The 18,322-nt window shown below is 32.8% G+C and overlaps 3 protein-coding genes across 3 annotated transcripts; 1 reads left to right on the top strand and 2 right to left on the bottom strand.

Annotated features, from left to right (window-relative positions):
- The first annotated feature begins 4,514 nt into the window (after positions 1 to 4,514).
- Positions 4,515 to 6,451, top strand: LOC132286728 (FCS-Like Zinc finger 6). The gene is made up of 2 exons (XM_059789103.1): positions 4,515 to 4,897; positions 6,169 to 6,451. Exons 1-2 carry the CDS (start codon positions 4,590 to 4,592, stop codon positions 6,248 to 6,250), a joined length of 390 nt encoding a protein of 129 aa, XP_059645086.1. The 5' UTR covers positions 4,515 to 4,589; the 3' UTR covers positions 6,251 to 6,451.
- Positions 6,452 to 7,494: 1,043 nt separating this feature from the next.
- LOC132286727 (inositol-3-phosphate synthase-like) lies at positions 7,495 to 11,151 on the bottom strand. Its single transcript, XM_059789102.1, has 10 exons — positions 10,824 to 11,151; positions 10,652 to 10,720; positions 10,276 to 10,411; positions 9,887 to 10,134; positions 9,533 to 9,759; positions 9,303 to 9,418; positions 8,942 to 9,118; positions 8,532 to 8,720; positions 8,361 to 8,423; positions 7,495 to 7,942 (listed from the first exon to the last, which is right to left on the bottom strand). Exons 1-10 carry the CDS (start codon positions 11,009 to 11,011, stop codon positions 7,823 to 7,825), a joined length of 1,533 nt encoding a protein of 510 aa, XP_059645085.1. The 5' UTR covers positions 11,012 to 11,151; the 3' UTR covers positions 7,495 to 7,822.
- A 3,864-nt stretch (positions 11,152 to 15,015) lies between these two features.
- Positions 15,016 to 17,296, bottom strand: LOC132284104 (protein NEN4). The gene is made up of 6 exons (XM_059786174.1): positions 16,781 to 17,296; positions 16,431 to 16,477; positions 16,296 to 16,359; positions 16,098 to 16,178; positions 15,762 to 15,962; positions 15,016 to 15,621 (listed from the first exon to the last, which is right to left on the bottom strand). Exons 1-6 carry the CDS (start codon positions 17,249 to 17,251, stop codon positions 15,532 to 15,534), a joined length of 954 nt encoding a protein of 317 aa, XP_059642157.1. The 5' UTR covers positions 17,252 to 17,296; the 3' UTR covers positions 15,016 to 15,531.
- Positions 17,297 to 18,322: the final 1,026 nt, after the last annotated feature.

The raw sequence follows: 18,322 nt of genomic DNA, 5'->3' as shown, positions 1-18,322 counted from the left end.
ACAAAATGTAGAAAAACACAATATTTATTTACATGTTAACGAGTGAGTATTCTCCTGATTCTTGTGGTCCAATCTTATATTCACACATCATTTTTAGTTATTAATTAAAAGAGTTCAAAAGAAATAAAAGATATGGATCAATTTTTTTTATTTATTACTTTTTTAATTTTTGTAATTAAATAATATGTGTATTTTTGTGACTGGACTACATCAACTGTCAATTGAACTAACTTAACTACTGTTCATGTGCAAATACATCTTTCAAAAAAACTTCCAATATTATTTAAATTTAACCACATTTTATAAATTTGAAGACAGAAATAACTTAAATGTCTTTAAGACAAAATAAATATCAAGAAAAAATTTGTATATATTTTCAAATGTCAATAATTTATATTTTATATGGATATACTAAAATTCATGGTTTTTTTATTCTTTTATTTTTTTTCTATGTCTTTTATATAACTCATTAAAAATTATAATTTTGAATAAATTGAAGATATCTTTTTATAAATAAATAAAAAACGTAACTCACAAATATTTAGTAGTCTCAAAGTTTGTTACTTATATTTAAAATCTAAAAATTGTTGAATTGAAAACACTAAAATGGGTAACCCAACACTATTGTGAATTTTTGACACGCAAAAAATTATTCCAAAAGAACTACAAAACAGATCATGTTTAATCTTGCATCGTCATTCTTCTTTTATTTTATATAAATCAAAAAAAAAAAAAAAAAAAAAAACGCAATGATACAAATGGTTACAACATTCTAATCAACTAAGAATTGTGACTTGTTCTATGTTTAGGAAATACCAAACAAAAAAAAAAACATGTGACTCATTCAATCTTTTGAAACTTATGCGAGCCCTACAATAATATATCTAAAAGTTTTCAATCAGTCGGCACTTAAGACGGAGGTATTATCTGACAAAAAATATAATTTTCAAATAAAAATAGAATGAAAATGGAATACCGGCCAACCAACGATAAATTATAATATGAAAATGTGAAATGTGAAATGTGAAATGTGTGTGTGATGCATGTGGGCCACCACCATAACGATGATTATAATAGGGTACTCATGTTATAAAAACTGTATTTTTATCTCCTATTAGGTAAATAGGTAAAGTGCAAGAAAAATTCCCTCAACTTACCAAAAGTGAAAAATACCAATGAATTATTTAAAGTTGTAAATCAAACCCTCATCTATACCAACATTGCAAAAAGGACCCTCTCGATCACCAGACCACATTTTTCGAGGTATGTTTATTCACGCGACAATATATTTTCAAGTAATACCAAAATTACCCTTTTGAATGACTATTATACCCCCAACAAAAGTGCAAAAAACCCCTAAACTATCTCGGGTTGCAAATTAAATTATGAACTATACAACTTATTTTTGTTATTATTTTAAATTATTATTATTACCACCACCACTATTATTATTATTTTTATTATTTAAACTATTTTTTTGATAATTTATGAGCTTTCATAAACTATTTGTAGGTATATAGATCCATCAAGCAACTAATCAACCAATTTTTTTTATTATTTTAAATAATAATAATAATATTATTATTATTATTATTATTGTTACTATTACTACTACTATTACAATTATTATTATTAGTTATTATTTATTTATTTATTGATAATTTATGAGCTTATAAAAATTATTTATAGATATATGGATCCATCAAGCAACTAATCAAGCAATTTTTTTTAATATTTAAATTTATTATTATTATTACTATTCTTATTATTAATTTGCTTGGGCTAAAAGTGATTTACATATTTTGCAACTAAGCCATTTATTTTTGTTATTTAACTATTATTATTATTATTATTATTAATACTAACTACTACCACTACCACTACTACTATTATTATTATTATTGTTGTTGTTTATTTTTATTTAAAAAAATTGTAAAAAAACTCTCTGAATTATTGGTTGATTGTAAGATGGTCCTGAAAGGTATTATGAGTATTATACATTTATGATATTTTATAATTTTTATATAAATTAATAAGTGGGGGTATTATGGTAATTTTGACCCTCTGGGCGCCAAAAATGGGGTCTGATAATCAGGATTGTCCTTTTTGCAATATTGGTATAAATGAGGGTTCCATTTGTAATCCTAAATAATTCAAGGGCTATTTTTCACATTTGGTGATATTTCAATTTTTTTTTTTAACACTTTGGCCTCTTTTTATGCTTTCTATACTTTTTTGTATTTGACGTAAAAAGGCACAATAAGTCTGGACCTACATGGACCCCAATAATTGACACACAAACACAACCTTCTTCCTCATCATAATTGCTCCAAATGTCATGGGGCCGCCCTTTTCTTTGTCTGGTGAGCCTCACAGCTATGGGACTTCCTCTCCATATCTTATACGTAGTAATTATATTCCTTATGAGCAAACTGAATTCCTAATGGGCCAATGGTTCGGCTTTTCGAAATTCAGTTTGCAAGTAATTTTATAATCTTCTTTTTACATTTAAATTTGTGATCTTTTTCTAAGTTTTATTTATTTATGTTTTTTTTTCTTTTTCTTTTTGATAAAAACCTATTAAAAACTGAAAAATGAAAAAAGACCAACAAGAGAATTTAACTAATAGAATGGAAGAGAGAGGAAAAACTTCAAAAATCATATCATCTGAACTGGAAAAAGGAGTGAATTTTTTTTTTTTTTTTTTTTAATAAAATTTGAAATTTCTGGATTAAGAAAAAAGTCAAAAGATGAGAAATTAGATTTTTTTTTTTTTTTTTTTTTCCATTTTTTTGATAATTTGGAGGTACTTAATGCATCGGACTGAGTACTTATTATCGATTCAAAAACTTAAATTATTAAGTGGTACCGTAAGAATCCTCTAACGCTTAGCATCTTTGATTATTGAATGAATCCTCTCAATTTAGGTGTCTACAATATTTTATATTTCCCTGATAATCAAATATTTTCTTTTAATTTTTAGGCAGATTCCTTTCACTCTTCCGTAAGTCTCCAATAAAAATATATACAAACAATTTTCCATGTTAATTTCAACTCTCAAGGGTCTTATTTCCAAATATTGAAATCTATCTGAATTTAAGACTCAATGATTGATTGCAAAAAACTTATTGCAAACGAAGAAAAAATATCTTCAAATTTATTTGTATTTAATTCTAAGTGTATTAATACACATCTTGAGATTCTTGACCTAATGATATATAATTTGAAGCTAATAATTGCCAAGGTATGTTCTTTTGTAAGTCGGGATATTAGAATGAAGGAAATTTAGATATATATTTTTTATTTTAAGTGTGAGTTGCCTTTTATTAGCTTTCCTCGTATTTGTATTTTTTTTTTAACAACTTTGAAACCTATTAAATAGAATGATAAGAAAATGAAATAATCTTTTTTTCTTTTACCAAGTAAATATGAAAAACAAGAAATATGATAGAGAAACAGAAAAGGATTGTAATAAATTGAAAAGCTGGTTATAATAATAAGTGACAAATGAAGTGTTTCTTGTTTTGAAGAACAAGCATGAATGTTAATATTTTGCACTCTATTTATGACTGGCAGAAACGATAAGTTGTTTCCAAACCGTGGATTAGAATCTTTTGATTTCCCCCCTAGTGTTTGGAAAGTGTGATAAAATTATACAATCAGGAAGTCCAAGTTCCAAAAAAAAAAAAAAAAAAAAAGAACCCTGGAATATTCACCTCCCCCACTGAATCTGCAGTATCATCGTATCTGACTTCAGCCCCACTCACCACCGTAGATGTCACACTCCAGAGTCCTATGTTCAAAAAGGCTGTCTTATCACCATTCTTCAGTCACCATGTATTAAACATACTGTGTGTGTATATATATATAATAAGACCTGATTATTTGTCGGTGAGTAGGTCATTCTTAAATAATTGATGTGGTTATAAATTATTTATAATTACAAAATTACAAACAAGAAAACAGGAGAGAGGGTGATTGAATTTATTCTAAAAATATATTATTATCCTTATTTATTTTTTTTTAATTTTATAATTATAAATTATTTGTATATTTGTAATTGGACCACATTAGTGGATAAGATGAACTATTCACACACACACATATATATATATATTATTTAAAAGAACAATACTTAGGTCTCACTAGTGATGATTTATAATATACTCACCGTTTATGTGGACTGATAATAAATGGCTAAGTCTTATTTTAATTATCAAATTATAGATGATAATCAAATCGTTATATATGATTTGGTAAGTGAATATCTACTAACCATCATCTTTGATTTAGTAATTAAAGATGACATGTTAATTTATTATTAGTTCATACTTAGTTATGAGTACGTCGTAAATCATTATTATTCTTATTTGAAAATTGAAAGAAAAATATAAAGAAAATTATTATTATAATGCAGACGGAAGTGATTGGTGACGTGGAGTTGTCGTGATGAGTGGGTTCAATAAACGGCCCAAATTCAGTTTCAGCCCCCTCCCATTCTATTTATCTTCACTTCCACCATCCATTTCCACTTCCCCCAAACACGCATAAGCACACTCTCTCCATTTCCTCTTTGGTTGGAAGAGGATATGCTGCTAAGGAGAACATCTAGTGTGTCGGGTATGAACGTGGAAGGGTTACTACCGTGCGATTCGCAGAAGAATCCGGTGATGAAGGATCAGGATACGTTGGCGGTCCCACAAGGCCCTGCCGAACAGGGGCCGAGTTGGTACGATCACCGTCCGATGGCGACGGTTTCACCCAGGTACCATGGAAGGACTAGTGCAGGCGATCATACCCATACAGAGACTAGTACCACTACTACGGCTCATTTCTTGAGGACTTGTGGCCTCTGTAAGCGCCGTTTGGCTACGGGCCGTGATATCTATATGTACAGGTATCCCTTTCTCTCTCTGATCTATTCGTAATTCATGTAAATGTTTTAAAAATGTGATATTTAAAAGTGGCATATATGATTCTGAGTAGATAGAGTTGATAACAAAGATATGAGAAAATACTTTTCTGAATTGAGAGAGTGATGGTCAACTATCACATTAGCAGGAAATCTGAAGGATAAAATTGAGACAAGTAAATAGAGGTTGATGGTGATCAATAGAGTGTCTTATGATTTTATTGAACGTATCAGGAATGGACGGTGGTGATCCTCAACATCAATAATATAAAAACAATTTCCTCGTTAGCTAGTTCCATGGATTCTTGGTGTTGAACCAATTTTATCAACAAGTTCAGTGCCTCAACTCATTGCATCTCTGAAAATTTTCTTCTTTCTTCTTTAATGTTCACATGGGCAACTCCATTAGTAAGGAGATTTTTTTATACAACTTACTTAATTAATTATTTGTGATTGGTCGAGACCACTCGTCCTATAATTATAATTTTTGACTAGTATGACTTTTGGAGGCTCTGTGTTTTTTGAAAGGTATTCAAGGCTTCCTTTAAGCTGTTTATTCAAGTCACCAAAGTTGAGTTTAAATTTAAATGATGCAGGTAATTTGGACACAATTGTGTTCATCCATATACAAATTCTGTTTAAGAGTTTAAAGTGATTGGCAGATAAATTAATTATTAAATAATTTTTAAGACCAGAGAGAATCGAAGAACAACAATAAGTTTGGTTTTACCGATTGGCTCAACGGATCTATTCACCACCACTGGCTGTGGCTGTGAATTCTAGTGGTAAATATTATAAACGTGTGCGCATTTACTTGATTTTTATTCTTTTGTCAAGAGAAAAAAGAAGAGGAGGAATTTACCCAATGGTGGCCCCACACGTGACATAAATTGTCACCTTTGGGTTTCACAGTCATGGAAATTACAATCATCTTAACATTACTAAATAGTTCATCGTAAAACGTGTTAGCTAAACGTTTACCAAATGATACATCTAGTCAGGCTTTTGCTGAAGAGGATGCCCACTTTGTGCTTTTTATCATACCCTTACTTTTTATAAATTATTCTACATTGCAGTCATTATTATAATAAGTCATTCGAGACTATAGCATTGCTTTTATTATTTTTATTACACCTACTTGGTTTGGACCTTCTCTACTAATTTTTTTAAAAGTAAATTGAATGCGACATTCTCTAAATTAATAATGATTATTTTTGTATAATATTAAGATATTATTATTTGGGTTTGTTTGACAGGGGTGATACAGCATTTTGTAGTCTAGAGTGCAGAGAACAACAGATGAAGCTTGATGAGAGAAAAGAGAAGCGCCCAGGCTGAGTCAATCAGGGCCGTCCATCACCACCTATTTAATAACTTAATGGTCTTATGAGATCATTATTACTTAGTATAATATTATTATTGTGCATAAATGTATTATAAATGCAAGTGCGGTTATATCGTTTGCATGCAAATTAATGGCCCCAATTAAATTAAAGCTAGCTCTCAATATAAACTTTTCGTGTGTTTACTGTTTTTCAATTGCTTCCAACATATGTGGTGTAAAAGTTACATGGCCAACGCCATTTGGTTTTTGAATCCTATATATATATATATATATATATATATATAACCTTAAGCACATATGGTAAATATAAATATATATATTTACTTTTAAGATTTGATGAAGTGATGAACCAAGAGACTTGTCTAAGTCCTTGTCACGGGGCTAATTAGGTGATGACAACTTAGGTCTTATTATAAGCAAAGGCAAGTCTGGACACTCGGTTTATTAAAAGAATCCAGATTGATCATTCGGTTCCCATTGGGTCCAACCATCCCATGACTTGATACAATAATTATGATTATAATGTATGATATCTCACTCTCATATCTCCTAATATAAGATCATATCCGATGTGACAATATAATAATTTATTAGGTCATTTCTCTCCTTGTATTACTTTATAATATTAGACCATTTCTCTAGGTGCCATTATTGGAGGAACAACAGAGCTGTGAAGATTTTTTGATTATTTTTCATGAAACCCCCATAAAGAATTGACCCATCAGTCTCATCATCAGTTTGTTAGACAATTAATGTGGTTTGGAATGTGAGTGTTGCTTAATTATCAATTGCTTTCAACAGTTTCAAGCCTCATTGTTGGGGGAATGGGGTATATCAAACCTTTTTTTCCCTAAAAAATGAATTATTAACACAACTCTCTAACTGTTAGAAAACATAATTTAGATCCACTTGTACAAGTGGTATGTATGTGTGTATATATATATATAGATATCTTAGGGCAATCTTTAGATCATCTTCAACCTGTTGTTTCCCTAGGCTGAGAAATATTTGTAGTTTACTACCATTAGCAATCAATCAATAAACTGAGCCTATTGTTGAAACCTGGGATGGGCTTTCATTTTCATTAGCCTCTGTTTGTTCCCTAACAGGTCATATCTTTTGGGCCCTTTCTTCGGGTCTTAGCAGTATTACACCACTAAATTTTCACTATTGAGGACCAATCAAGTGACTTCAGGTCACATTTGACACCACTACCACTACTAATAAGTGCAAAGCAAGACCTAAAGTAGATATTGCTCTATTATACACAATTTTACAACTATTTTAGAATATTATATATATATATATATATATATGTTCCAGTAGAAAGGGGTGCTTGCTTGCTTGCTCTAAACTGAGCCAAAGCAAACAGATTACACATGCCATCGCCTCCTAAAAACAAAAAGAGAGAAGATAATAACACTGACTGATAACCAGTCTACCACACAAGTACTACATTTTCTAAACATTAACACTTGTCTTCATATTTAAAGAAAAGATGAGGGAAGATGGTCCTATGCAAGTTGTCATTCACCAATCTTCCATAAACCTCTTACTATATTTCTTCACTTGTACTCCAAAATCATATTGTTTTCAGGAGATAATCCAACACAAGCTCTCAGTATGTTCTCAAGCATTGCCCTCTGCTTTGACAGAGCATTCACCACCGGTGTGCCTGGTGGTACCTATTTTTCCAAAAAGCACAGCATCACATATCAATTGTTCAATCATATTGGATAAATACCATCACATTTAATTAAGAGCAACCTATGGCCTTGAGGCCTTCATCATTTTGAAAATCCCGACTCATGCAATGTCCTTCACTTTTCTTCTTGTATGCACACACACACATACAAGGAGGATTTTACTCGGCATTTGGAGCCAATTCGGTTTACCATGGACCACAAGTTTATGAGAATCAACTGAAGCACATTGATGAAAGCATAACAAATGTTCACATCTAACACTCAGGAATCCTAATTCCCCTAACCTATTTCCCATCCTCATGATATGATCAGTCCAAGTCTCAATCAAAAAATTCAACGGCTTATATGCTGTGATAAAAATTTCAAATTGAATATAACTTCCTTCATATAAACTTACAAGAGGGGCCTTGGTGAGGTAGCTGAGGATGGTAGCCACAGGGTGGAATGAGTGAAACTTGCCCTGCAAAGACATACAATAGATGTTGAAATTTCGAAACAGGGCATGACCATAAAGGATTGTCGTATTGAAAAATTTGAAAGGGTTTACGTCAAAGGTGACAAAACAAACCTCTCCTTCAGCTTTGAGCTGAATGCGAGTGCTGAGTTCAGCGAGAAGGACCAAGTCCAAGATAATTGGAGCTGCCAACAAGGAGTCCTCACATGTGTTATGCAACACTATTGTACTCTTGCCCCCCATGAATATCTCTGATATGTACTCATCCATGGCCCTCTTGCTGTCTCCAACGTACGGCACATACTACATACAGCAGGCGACCAGGCATAAGATGAGACCAAAAACAATATGCACACCACACACACACAAGTTGTGCTATTCACTATGGCTTAATGACGCTTTGTAACAAAAACAACCAAAGTAATATCCCTTTTCCACAAAGCCTATTAGTTGCATGGTTTAGTAGGTCTCTTTAGCATATTTTTTCAATACACATACATAAATGTAGATAGATATATATATACCTTGATTACAACGACGTGGTCAGGATGCTCGCCAGGCTCATAAAGGATACCATTGCTACACACCATGTCGTCCACGACATTGCTCTTGGAGATCTCCTTGGAGCGGAAGGTTTGAGGAGCAGAGAGATTCATGCCATCATTGTTTCCCAAATGGTTGTAGCTAACTATTGATGTTGGCTGTCATAACCAACAAATCCAACCCATGATGTACTACTAAAAGGTACTACCATATCTTCAAAAATGTTAACCATCATCAAAATTACATGTACAAGAAACTAGTACAACCTCAAAATGTCAAACATTAACCAAAATAAAAGGAAAATTAAGTAATTAAAATTCCCCCAAAAATGAACTGATATACCTTGATTCCAGCCCCAACAAGGAAATCAACTAGTACGGACTTCATCTTGGTCTGCCCACTCTTAAAGTCATCTCCACCAATCAAACTGTTCCTCTGTATAGCCAAGTCAATCATCCCTGAAATTAAATACCATGCCCAAAAGATAATTAATACTACAAAACCTTGAAAAGTAAAGTACAAGTAGGTCGCGTTTATATACTAAGTTATGAAGATAATTTTAGCCTAAACACCTGGAACAAAAGTGTTCTGTGGACTTCCATTGATGAAAGGAACGTTTTCCATAACACAAGCTATAGCATATAAAGTAGAAGGAGAAATCTCAGCTTCATTCTTTCCCACGGAAGCTAAGAGGTTCTCCATGGTGTCATTTAGGCCAACAACTACATTACTGTATCTTTCTGTGTTGGCAGTCCACAGCACCACCACCTTATCTACCTTGTTTGCCTTCTTAAACTCCCTATATTGACACATAAACACATTGGTCAAACACAAATTCAACAGTCTGAACTTTTTTTCTGGCGACAATGGCAACAAAACCCTTTATGTTAAATGATAAAATAAACGTGTATAATGATAATCACTACCTAATATCCTTTATGATTTGTTCAACTTGCTCTTTCTTGGTTCCTTTGATCACGTTGTTAGCACGAGAGCCTTGATTGGCAGCAATGAAATCAGGGTCGTAGATACCAGGGAGTGGGACCATGGATTCCATGTAAGGCCTCAATTGCTTCTGCAGATCAATGTCCAGGACCTTAGCCCTGGCCATTGCATCTGCCAAGTTCATGTCACTTATGTCCCAACCCCCAAACACAATGTCATCTGGGTTCACCTGATCATTTAAAATTGAAGTACAAGAAACTATTTAGAATAATCGTTTACCCAAAAAAATAGCTATTTTGCATGATAATCGATCTTGTATAAAATATACACACACATACACGTATATACAAATAATAATGTATGTATATACCATGGGGAGCAGGCTCTTGAAGGGGGCATAAATCTCCTCTCCACTGAAAGAGCCAACTCGGATTGTGGATGCCTGGGTCAGTGACCCGAAATAGTTGGCTTGTTGCACCTTGTCTTTGGTAGCCCATGAGATCCCTCTAACAAATTTCAACATCCAAATCTAAAATTCACAAACCTCACTAGAAACAAATTGTTTTATCTTTTGATAAATGGAAACAAATTATGGTCAAACAACTATTTAAAAATTTTAAAAACCAAGCACAGAATCTTACCAACCACATATTCAAAAATAAATTATATTTACAGTATAATATCAGATCACAAATGAAATTCACTCTACCAAATGGGTATTTGTCTGTGAAAAAGAAATTACTTACTCCCGATTTGCAATAACACCACCAGTGAGGGTTGAACCGTTGTTTCCTCCCCAACCCACAAGCATAACCCTAACAAAATCAACATATATATGTAAGATTACGTAAAATGTATGTAAATATATATACAGATATAGGAAGGATTTGTTGTGGGTAAAAAGTCTTAGACACAAACCCTAGTTTGGGGACATGGGTTTGGGTCTTGAACTCGTATTTGACAGTTTTGGGCTTGACAAGCCATTGATAGGTACCATTGCGGTTCTCATGAACAAGCTCTGTGGTTTCATAGTTGAACACAGAATGAATCTCAGTGTCTGTGTACTTAACATTTGGGCTCTCTACCTTAAAGCTCTGGATGAACATTTTTCCCACAACAAATGGAACAATCTTAACAAACCCTAGAGAGAGAAAATGAGAGTGAAACGATTAATAAGATGTAGAAACGTTTAGCTCTCTCTACCTCTCTCGGTGAATTCCTATAATGTGTGTATGGCCTCCCACATGGCAACCATGGGGTTGTATATATAGACGACTTGCTCGCAGTTGGGCTACACGTGGCATGAGTGGAAGATGGCCCCACATTTTACTGTTTTATATATATATATATATATATATTAGGGGATGAGGTGGTTGGTTATTTTAGTCTTAGAGAAGGTACTGGAAGTGTAACGGGTGAGGGTGACTCGTGAAATGAGCAAAATCAATGGCTATCGAGTGACTCTATTTTCGTGATCTGCATCCAAGGATCAATTAATTATATATGGAATATGGTACACTTTAGATAAACACTGTGCCAAACAATGCTTCATTTTGATTTTTTTTTTAGAATTGAGTTGTGGTCCAAAAGTCATTGATGGTATGATTTTATTATTATTTTTTTATAGGACCATTGATAGTATGAGTGAAGTTATCTATCATGATTTTATCATCTTAGAATTTCAAAAACATGATTCCATAAGAATTTTATAAGATATTAAAAAAATTAATTAAAAAAAAAAAAGAGAAGATTTTGATTCAATTGTACTAACAGCCCGTAACAGGCCTATAAAGTAAGGAGTAATATTTTTTTGCATTTAGGCGCAAATGAGCTCCACCCAATTGAATCAAAATAATATCCTGTCGTTTGAGATCAATATTTTTATGCAAATGAACATAATGAAGGGATCCACTGCATGGGGTCGTATTATACAAGCATATGACATTATTGATGTGAAACATAGACAAAAGTCTATCATGAACAATGATACAAATAGTATATATAATTATTGATCGTTTTAACAGAAGTCTTGATAATTCAATGAATTAAATTTTTTGGTGGATTTTAGAATACCAATTTCGACTCTCTGAATCTAATAATCTAACGATATATCTCACATTGTTATGTAATAAATATATTATATTCTTTACCAGAATAATAAATTTTTTTTCATGTATATGTTGCATTAAAAATGTACGAGTCATGAAGGATTCCCTCAATTGATAATTGACACTTTCACGTCGCTGTGTTTTGTTACAATTATATATATATTGCTTCACATGTCACAAAAACATTACCGTCACATGCATGGTTAATTTATTGTTTCACTAATTTTATAATTTTGACAAGGATACTTTCTAGAAAGAGTCTGTACACAACTATTTGTTTTAGACATATAGATGCTTAATTTCTAATTTTTAATTTCTTTTTAGAGCAACTTTGTCCAATTAAATAAAAAAGAATTAAGTAAATAAATATTTTAAAACAACTTTAAAAAAAAATAGGTGGAAGGAATGGTAATTTTACCGCAATTATTGATCACATGATATAAACAGAACCCTAACCATACTTTGGAGTGTGAAAACATGCATAGTGAACCCTGACAAATCAATTTCATGAAAATGACTTGTATCGGTCTATGATAACTAATGAGTCAGGACAATAGATTCCCTCTACAAATACAAAAAGGTACAGGATATATATAAAGACAAAAGGAAGCCATATAATTTGCTTCTACCATAATATACACGCTGTTAATTGATTTACGTGCCCAAAGATGAGCAGAGAAATTTATTATCAATTCGATCTTGTACTCTACGTGGAAAAACAAATTGACAAGAAGGTTCATGAACCATCACTTGAACCTACAGTATTATACATATATATATATATAATATACATTATTTGATATGAGAAGGGACGAAAGAAGAGATGGTTGTGAAGAAATAGTGACCACGAAATTGTTGTGTGGCCATCCTTCGTCTCAGGCCTTCACTAACCTGCATTCATGTCAGTCCCTGTGTGAACGTCCTATACCATTTTACACGTACTATTTCTTCATTCAACTTTTAGTTTGTGGAGCCTAATATCAGTTTCGTCTTTGTGTGGGTGTGGGACCAAAATTCACAAAAAGGGTTCCCAAAAGGAAAACCATAATCACATGAAATCTTACCCTGTTTTTATCCAAACAACAATGACCCTTTTTTATCCTTTTATCTTCTTGCCATTCATTTGTTTTGTTTGTTTGTTATTTCTTTTTTTTCTTTTTTTTTGTTAGAAATTTACCAAGACTTCTCTACGTAATAATAGTAGTATTGTATGGTCATGATGTGGGTGAAGGTCGGATGTATCCCAACATTTATATAGGTGGAGTATGATGTCATCACTAACAGAAATTTGTCTCAATTACTTATTATTTTCTTTTGTACAACTTACAAATGTGATGACCATCACATTTTTAAAAAACAAAATAATTGCTATAGCTTGAAAAATGCCATTTTAATAATATTAAAGGTGTGTTTGGCTGCATAGAATATTGGAATCTCGGTAGAATTTGAAAAAATTTTGGTTTAATTTTTTTTAATTATTTTTCTCAAATTTCACAAATTTCAATTCCACAACGGAACAAACCCTAAATATTAGTGCTTCTAAAAAATAATATAACATAAAAAATGCAAGGAATCAATCACTAATTTTCTTATTATTATTATTATTATTCATAAAATTTTCAATACTGCTAAAGTTGTAACCCCTTCACTGCTCACCACAATTATTGTTGTTGGGTCTCAGACCTTTAAAAACTCTAAGCCCATGGCAGTTTGTATTCATTTAAATTCTATATGATGATCGAAATCCAATATTAATTCCTAAATATGAAAATAGAGCTATTTTTTTCATAGATTCACTAATCACTAATAAATGGAATGGGCAATTTTTGCGTTTATTTAAAATGCCATAGAATAGGTAAAAGAAGGAAACAGAAGACCTGTTTGGTGCCCACTTCTGCGTACATAAACCAAGTTAAGATTTTCACACAATAATTTAGATTTTATTTTTTTTTGTAATTAAATCTCAGAGGGTAAAATATTATTTTCATTTTCTTTGTTGTTTGGCCTGATCCTATCCCTAAATGTACCTGGCTGTATTTGTCTAATTTGGTTATGGGTGGCATTTCATATTTAATTCAGGTGAGAGAGAGTAGGGTTCTAGTCCTCTCTCTCTCATGCAAGAATCCAAATGTGGGTTCTAGTCCTCTCTCTCTCTCTCTCACACACACACATTTGGATTCTTGCGCGCGCGTGTAGGGTTCTAGTCCTCTCTCTCTCTCTCTCTCTCTCTCTCACATTTGGATTCTTGCGTGTGCGTGGGTGGTTTTAAACTTTCTAGTCCCCTCTCTCTCACTTGGATTATTTCATATACAGTATGTAATATGTGTGTGTGGACCACCGATGGGTTTGACACCAATTATAAAAACAAGGCAGATATAATGTTTAAATCTCACCGAGGCAGAATTATATTGGTTTAGCCCAATTCTAGACCAGTCTCTTATTGACACAGGCGTTGATAAGCAATCATAATTGTCACATTCTCATGCCAAAGTAAATTTTTTGTTTTAATTTAACTATAATAATTATGCACATCCAAACCTATATCAATCAATCATTCGGGTGGTGAAGACATTTCAAAGCAAAAAAACAATAATAAATGGGCCACATCTTGGCCCAGTGGGCTTGTCAAATATTTAGGGCCTCTGAGTGATGGGTTTTCAATTCCATGGTCAATGTATGGACTCTCTTTTTTGGTGAATCCGGCCCAACCCAACAGGATACAATAGGGCCCATCCAGTGTAGATTTTGTTTTGTTCATTCAAACAAACACAGGCCCTCAACACAATTAACAAGTCTCTTTCTGATTTTTGTTATCCTATTTCCTCTATATTTTTCTGTATTTTCTCATTTAATAATTAAATGTCTGTTCCACAATATTTATTTAATTTTTGAAGGCAAAAACCATAATCCTGGTGGCACTGGGTTGCAACCTGACCATTCGTTCCCTCCAAACACCTATACAATAAGAGATACATGTCTTGAAGATAACAAGCATATTCTTAACCATATATGCTTTATACATGTGGCTAAGAGATAAACAAAGATTGGGAGCTACATTTTATTAATTAGTTGGCATGTACAAGACATGTACATTAGTCCTATACAAATATGAATAATCCTATACAAATTAATGACTAGAAAAGAATAAATCAATAATCAGTTGAAGTGTGTGTGTGTGTGTGTATATATATATATATACAAGTTAGTTCCATGATATATATATATATATACACACGTCTCCTTCAAGGGATAATTTATGTACCCAAGGACGTCCACTGTATTTCCATTGTGTTTCTGGAAAACTTCAATGAACCATTTGACAATCAGCCTTCTTCACATTTTTCTGTTGCCCAATGGAGGCAACAAGATTAATAAGAATTAATGGATCTCCATCTGTATTATTTGACATAGATGTCTTCATACTGTCTCTCTTTTTTCTTCTCAGTTTACCAGAACTTGAGCCATCTTACTTTAATTTCTCTCAGGATCTTCAGATGCTCATTCTTAAGCTCACTCGATCATCGGAACAGTGAATGAGAATGCTTTAGTAAATTATTGAGAGGCTTGTTTTGGGCTCTACACAATAGATTTGTCACTCTTTCTGTCATCTGCGGTTTAATTTTACAAGGCCATATATCGTTAGTGATTGATTATATATACATTAATATTAACCATATATACATAATAATAGTATGAATTACGTTTATACTACTTTAGAAGAGAATTAAGATGGGATCGATCATAAAACCTTTCCCAAAGATCCTGTGGCATAGGGAACAGCTCTCTGATAGTACCCAAGTGAAATTGGTGGAGATTTTCGACTCGTTTCTTCTCTGCTGCTGCTGCTGCTGCATGTAATTGATTTCCCATAGCTTCTGCTTCTCGTTGTAATGGTAGTAGTAGCAGAGTTGAGCCACTTATTATTTGGAACACTTGGGAGAGTTGAATCCTAATATAGTAAGACATGACAATACCCAGGTTAAAATCATATATACCTATTATATACACACAATCACACATACACATTGCTGCAGACTTGCAGTACGTAGAAAGAGAAGGGATGTTTATATATATATATGATTACCATTATAGTACTTCTGCTTCTTGTTGTAACTGTAGGAGAGCTATGCCACTTGCCATTCAACACACTTGGGAGGCTTGATTCCTAATAACAACAAATTAAACAGGGAAAATTATTGTTCGTGTTATATCTTCTTGTTGCATAATTAGGAAAAGATCATAATTAAGTGAAATTAATTTGTAAACATCCATGGATTTATACCAGAAAAAGTACGGTTGCACAATGCTTGACCACTTCCAAATTCATGCGAACATCGTCAAGGCTCCTGTTAATTAATTAGAAATTAGATCGAGTTTTTCATGATTTTAGCTAAGAGTCTATCTAAAATTTTCGTACCTGTGCTTTTGCTGCCCTAGCCCAAAATAAGCTGCCAATGTTGCCATCTGGTAGGGATAGGTACGCGTTTAAAATATGTCAGAATTGCGATAATTGTATCATGTGAAAAATGGAAGATCAATTAATTAAAATGATCCAAGAAATGTGAGTTCTATAGAAAGTGAAAACAAAGACAGATATGGTTTTATTAAAAACAAATGCATAGAAAATTTAGGGATACTTGAAAGGCTATATATGTTTACCTTAGAACATGAACTTGTTCATAATTTAGTTATATATATAAACATTTCAGCAATATATATGGTTTGACAAGAAGCACAAAAGAACACATTCAAACTTGACAAGCTCACCTTCATATTTCCAGCTCTTCTGCCAAACTTGTCAGTCAAAACGCCCAACGAATCAATCATTCCAACAGGCACAGGTGCAGGCCTCCCCAAATCCGCGAAGGCCTCCTTAATACGAACACAATCAAATCTCTGGATGTTATGACCCGCCCACACTCTACCATTCAGCATGCTGAATATCTTGTCCGCCACTGCCTCAAAAGAAGGCGCATTCCTGACCGCTTCGCGAGTTATCCCATCACACCGCCCTGACTTGATTGCCACCACCGACAAGTCCCCTGGTCTTATCAACGTACAATAGCTCTCCAACTCCACCAGTTTCCGTGGACAAACCACAATTGCACCAAACTCCAGCACCCAAAACCGTTGTCCGGCTTTATTGGGCACCGTCGTTTCCAAGTCGAAGAACACAATCTCAATCTCTGTTGTGCCTTCATTGCTTGGATGATCATCAATAATAGTAGGAACAGCCATTTCTATAGTAATCAAAATCAATTTGTTGTTTGAGGTACTTACTTGTTGTATGTGATAATGATGATGATCGATGATTTTGGTGTTATATATAAATGGTGATGGAAGGAATGAATGAGAGAGATGCATGCATGGGTTGGAAGAAGAATATTCTTGAGCACAGTAATTTAATTTTGATTTTCTTGTAGTTCAAGTTAAAAACTAGTTTAGGGGTTTGGACAAAGGTGTCCTTAGCTTCTTGAGAATGTCTTGTGCATGTAAAGCAAATACAGTTAAGACAGGAATCTTATGACAAACAAACAATCACAAGATTTCGATCAATTTCCTCTTTATCCATTTCATTCTGTGTGTCTCAAGTCAACTATATATATATATATATATATATGTGTTCATTTGCTTTTGATATATATATGTGTGTGTGTGTGTGTGTGTGAAACTGTTTGAAGAGGTTTCAACTTTCTTCACCCAATCAATGAAGCGAAGCAAAGCAAAGTCATGCAAGCGAAGTGCAAGCGAAGTTGGTTTTTTTAATCTTTTCACAAAACTGTACGGCAAGTTTACATGTTACGTGGCATTTGCACCGCCTTCTTGCAATAGCCATAAGTTTTCAACTTTGACATGTTCAATGCTAAACACCAAATTACAACTTATATAAAAGATGCAATAAAAAATAAATAAATAAATTCATGATACAGTTGAAATATTATCCTTTGAAGATTAAAAACAAATATATATATTTGATTTGCTGTACGGCAAATTCATATATATATATATATGACTAAAATTGTGATTTCATTAAATCCAAAAAAATAATAATAATAAAAATAACTAAACACAAATAATTTATTGAATTGAACAAATATATTCTTTTGCCTTTATATTTATCATCTCTCTTTTTTTACCTCTGCGAAAAATAAAACACAAACACTCACTTAATTACCCAAAAAAAAAACCACACACACACACACACAAACATTCACCTTGCCTCTAAGTGATGCCAAGAATTGGATGCCAAAGATGGCTTTCAGTCGTTCAGATCTTACTGTTGTTTTCTATGTAGATTTGCTGATTTTT

Source organism: Cornus florida, unplaced genomic scaffold, assembly GCF_030987335.1.
Source record: "Cornus florida cultivar Cherokee Brave unplaced genomic scaffold, ASM3098733v1 CherokeeBrave_3.0.0_Hap2_Chr11, whole genome shotgun sequence".
In the NCBI taxonomy this organism is placed as follows: domain Eukaryota; kingdom Viridiplantae; phylum Streptophyta; class Magnoliopsida; order Cornales; family Cornaceae; genus Cornus; species Cornus florida.
This window is presented reverse-complemented; position numbering and strand designations above follow the sequence as displayed.

Coding starts and splice junctions, on each gene's coding strand:
- LOC132286728 (XM_059789103.1), top strand. CDS start 4,590: ATGCTGCTAAGGAGAACATCTAGTGTGTCGGGTATGAACGTGGAAGGG. Junction 4,898..6,168: donor CGTGATATCTATATGTACAG/GTATCCCTTTCT, acceptor TTTGTTTGACAG/GGGTGATACAGCATTTTGTA.
- LOC132286727 (XM_059789102.1), bottom strand. CDS start 11,011: ATGTTCATCCAGAGCTTTAAGGTAGAGAGCCCAAATGTTAAGTACACA. Junction 9,760..9,886: donor CAAATCATAAAGGATATTAG/GTAGTGATTATC, acceptor GTGTCAATATAG/GGAGTTTAAGAAGGCAAACA. Junction 9,119..9,302: donor TTGTTGGGGCTGGAATCAAG/GTATATCAGTTC, acceptor TGGTTATGACAG/CCAACATCAATAGTTAGCTA.
- LOC132284104 (XM_059786174.1), bottom strand. CDS start 17,251: ATGGCTGTTCCTACTATTATTGATGATCATCCAAGCAATGAAGGCACA. Junction 16,478..16,780: donor GAAGAGCTGGAAATATGAAG/GTGAGCTTGTCA, acceptor TATCCCTACCAG/ATGGCAACATTGGCAGCTTA. Junction 16,360..16,430: donor CTAGGGCAGCAAAAGCACAG/GTACGAAAATTT, acceptor ATTAATTAACAG/GAGCCTTGACGATGTTCGCA.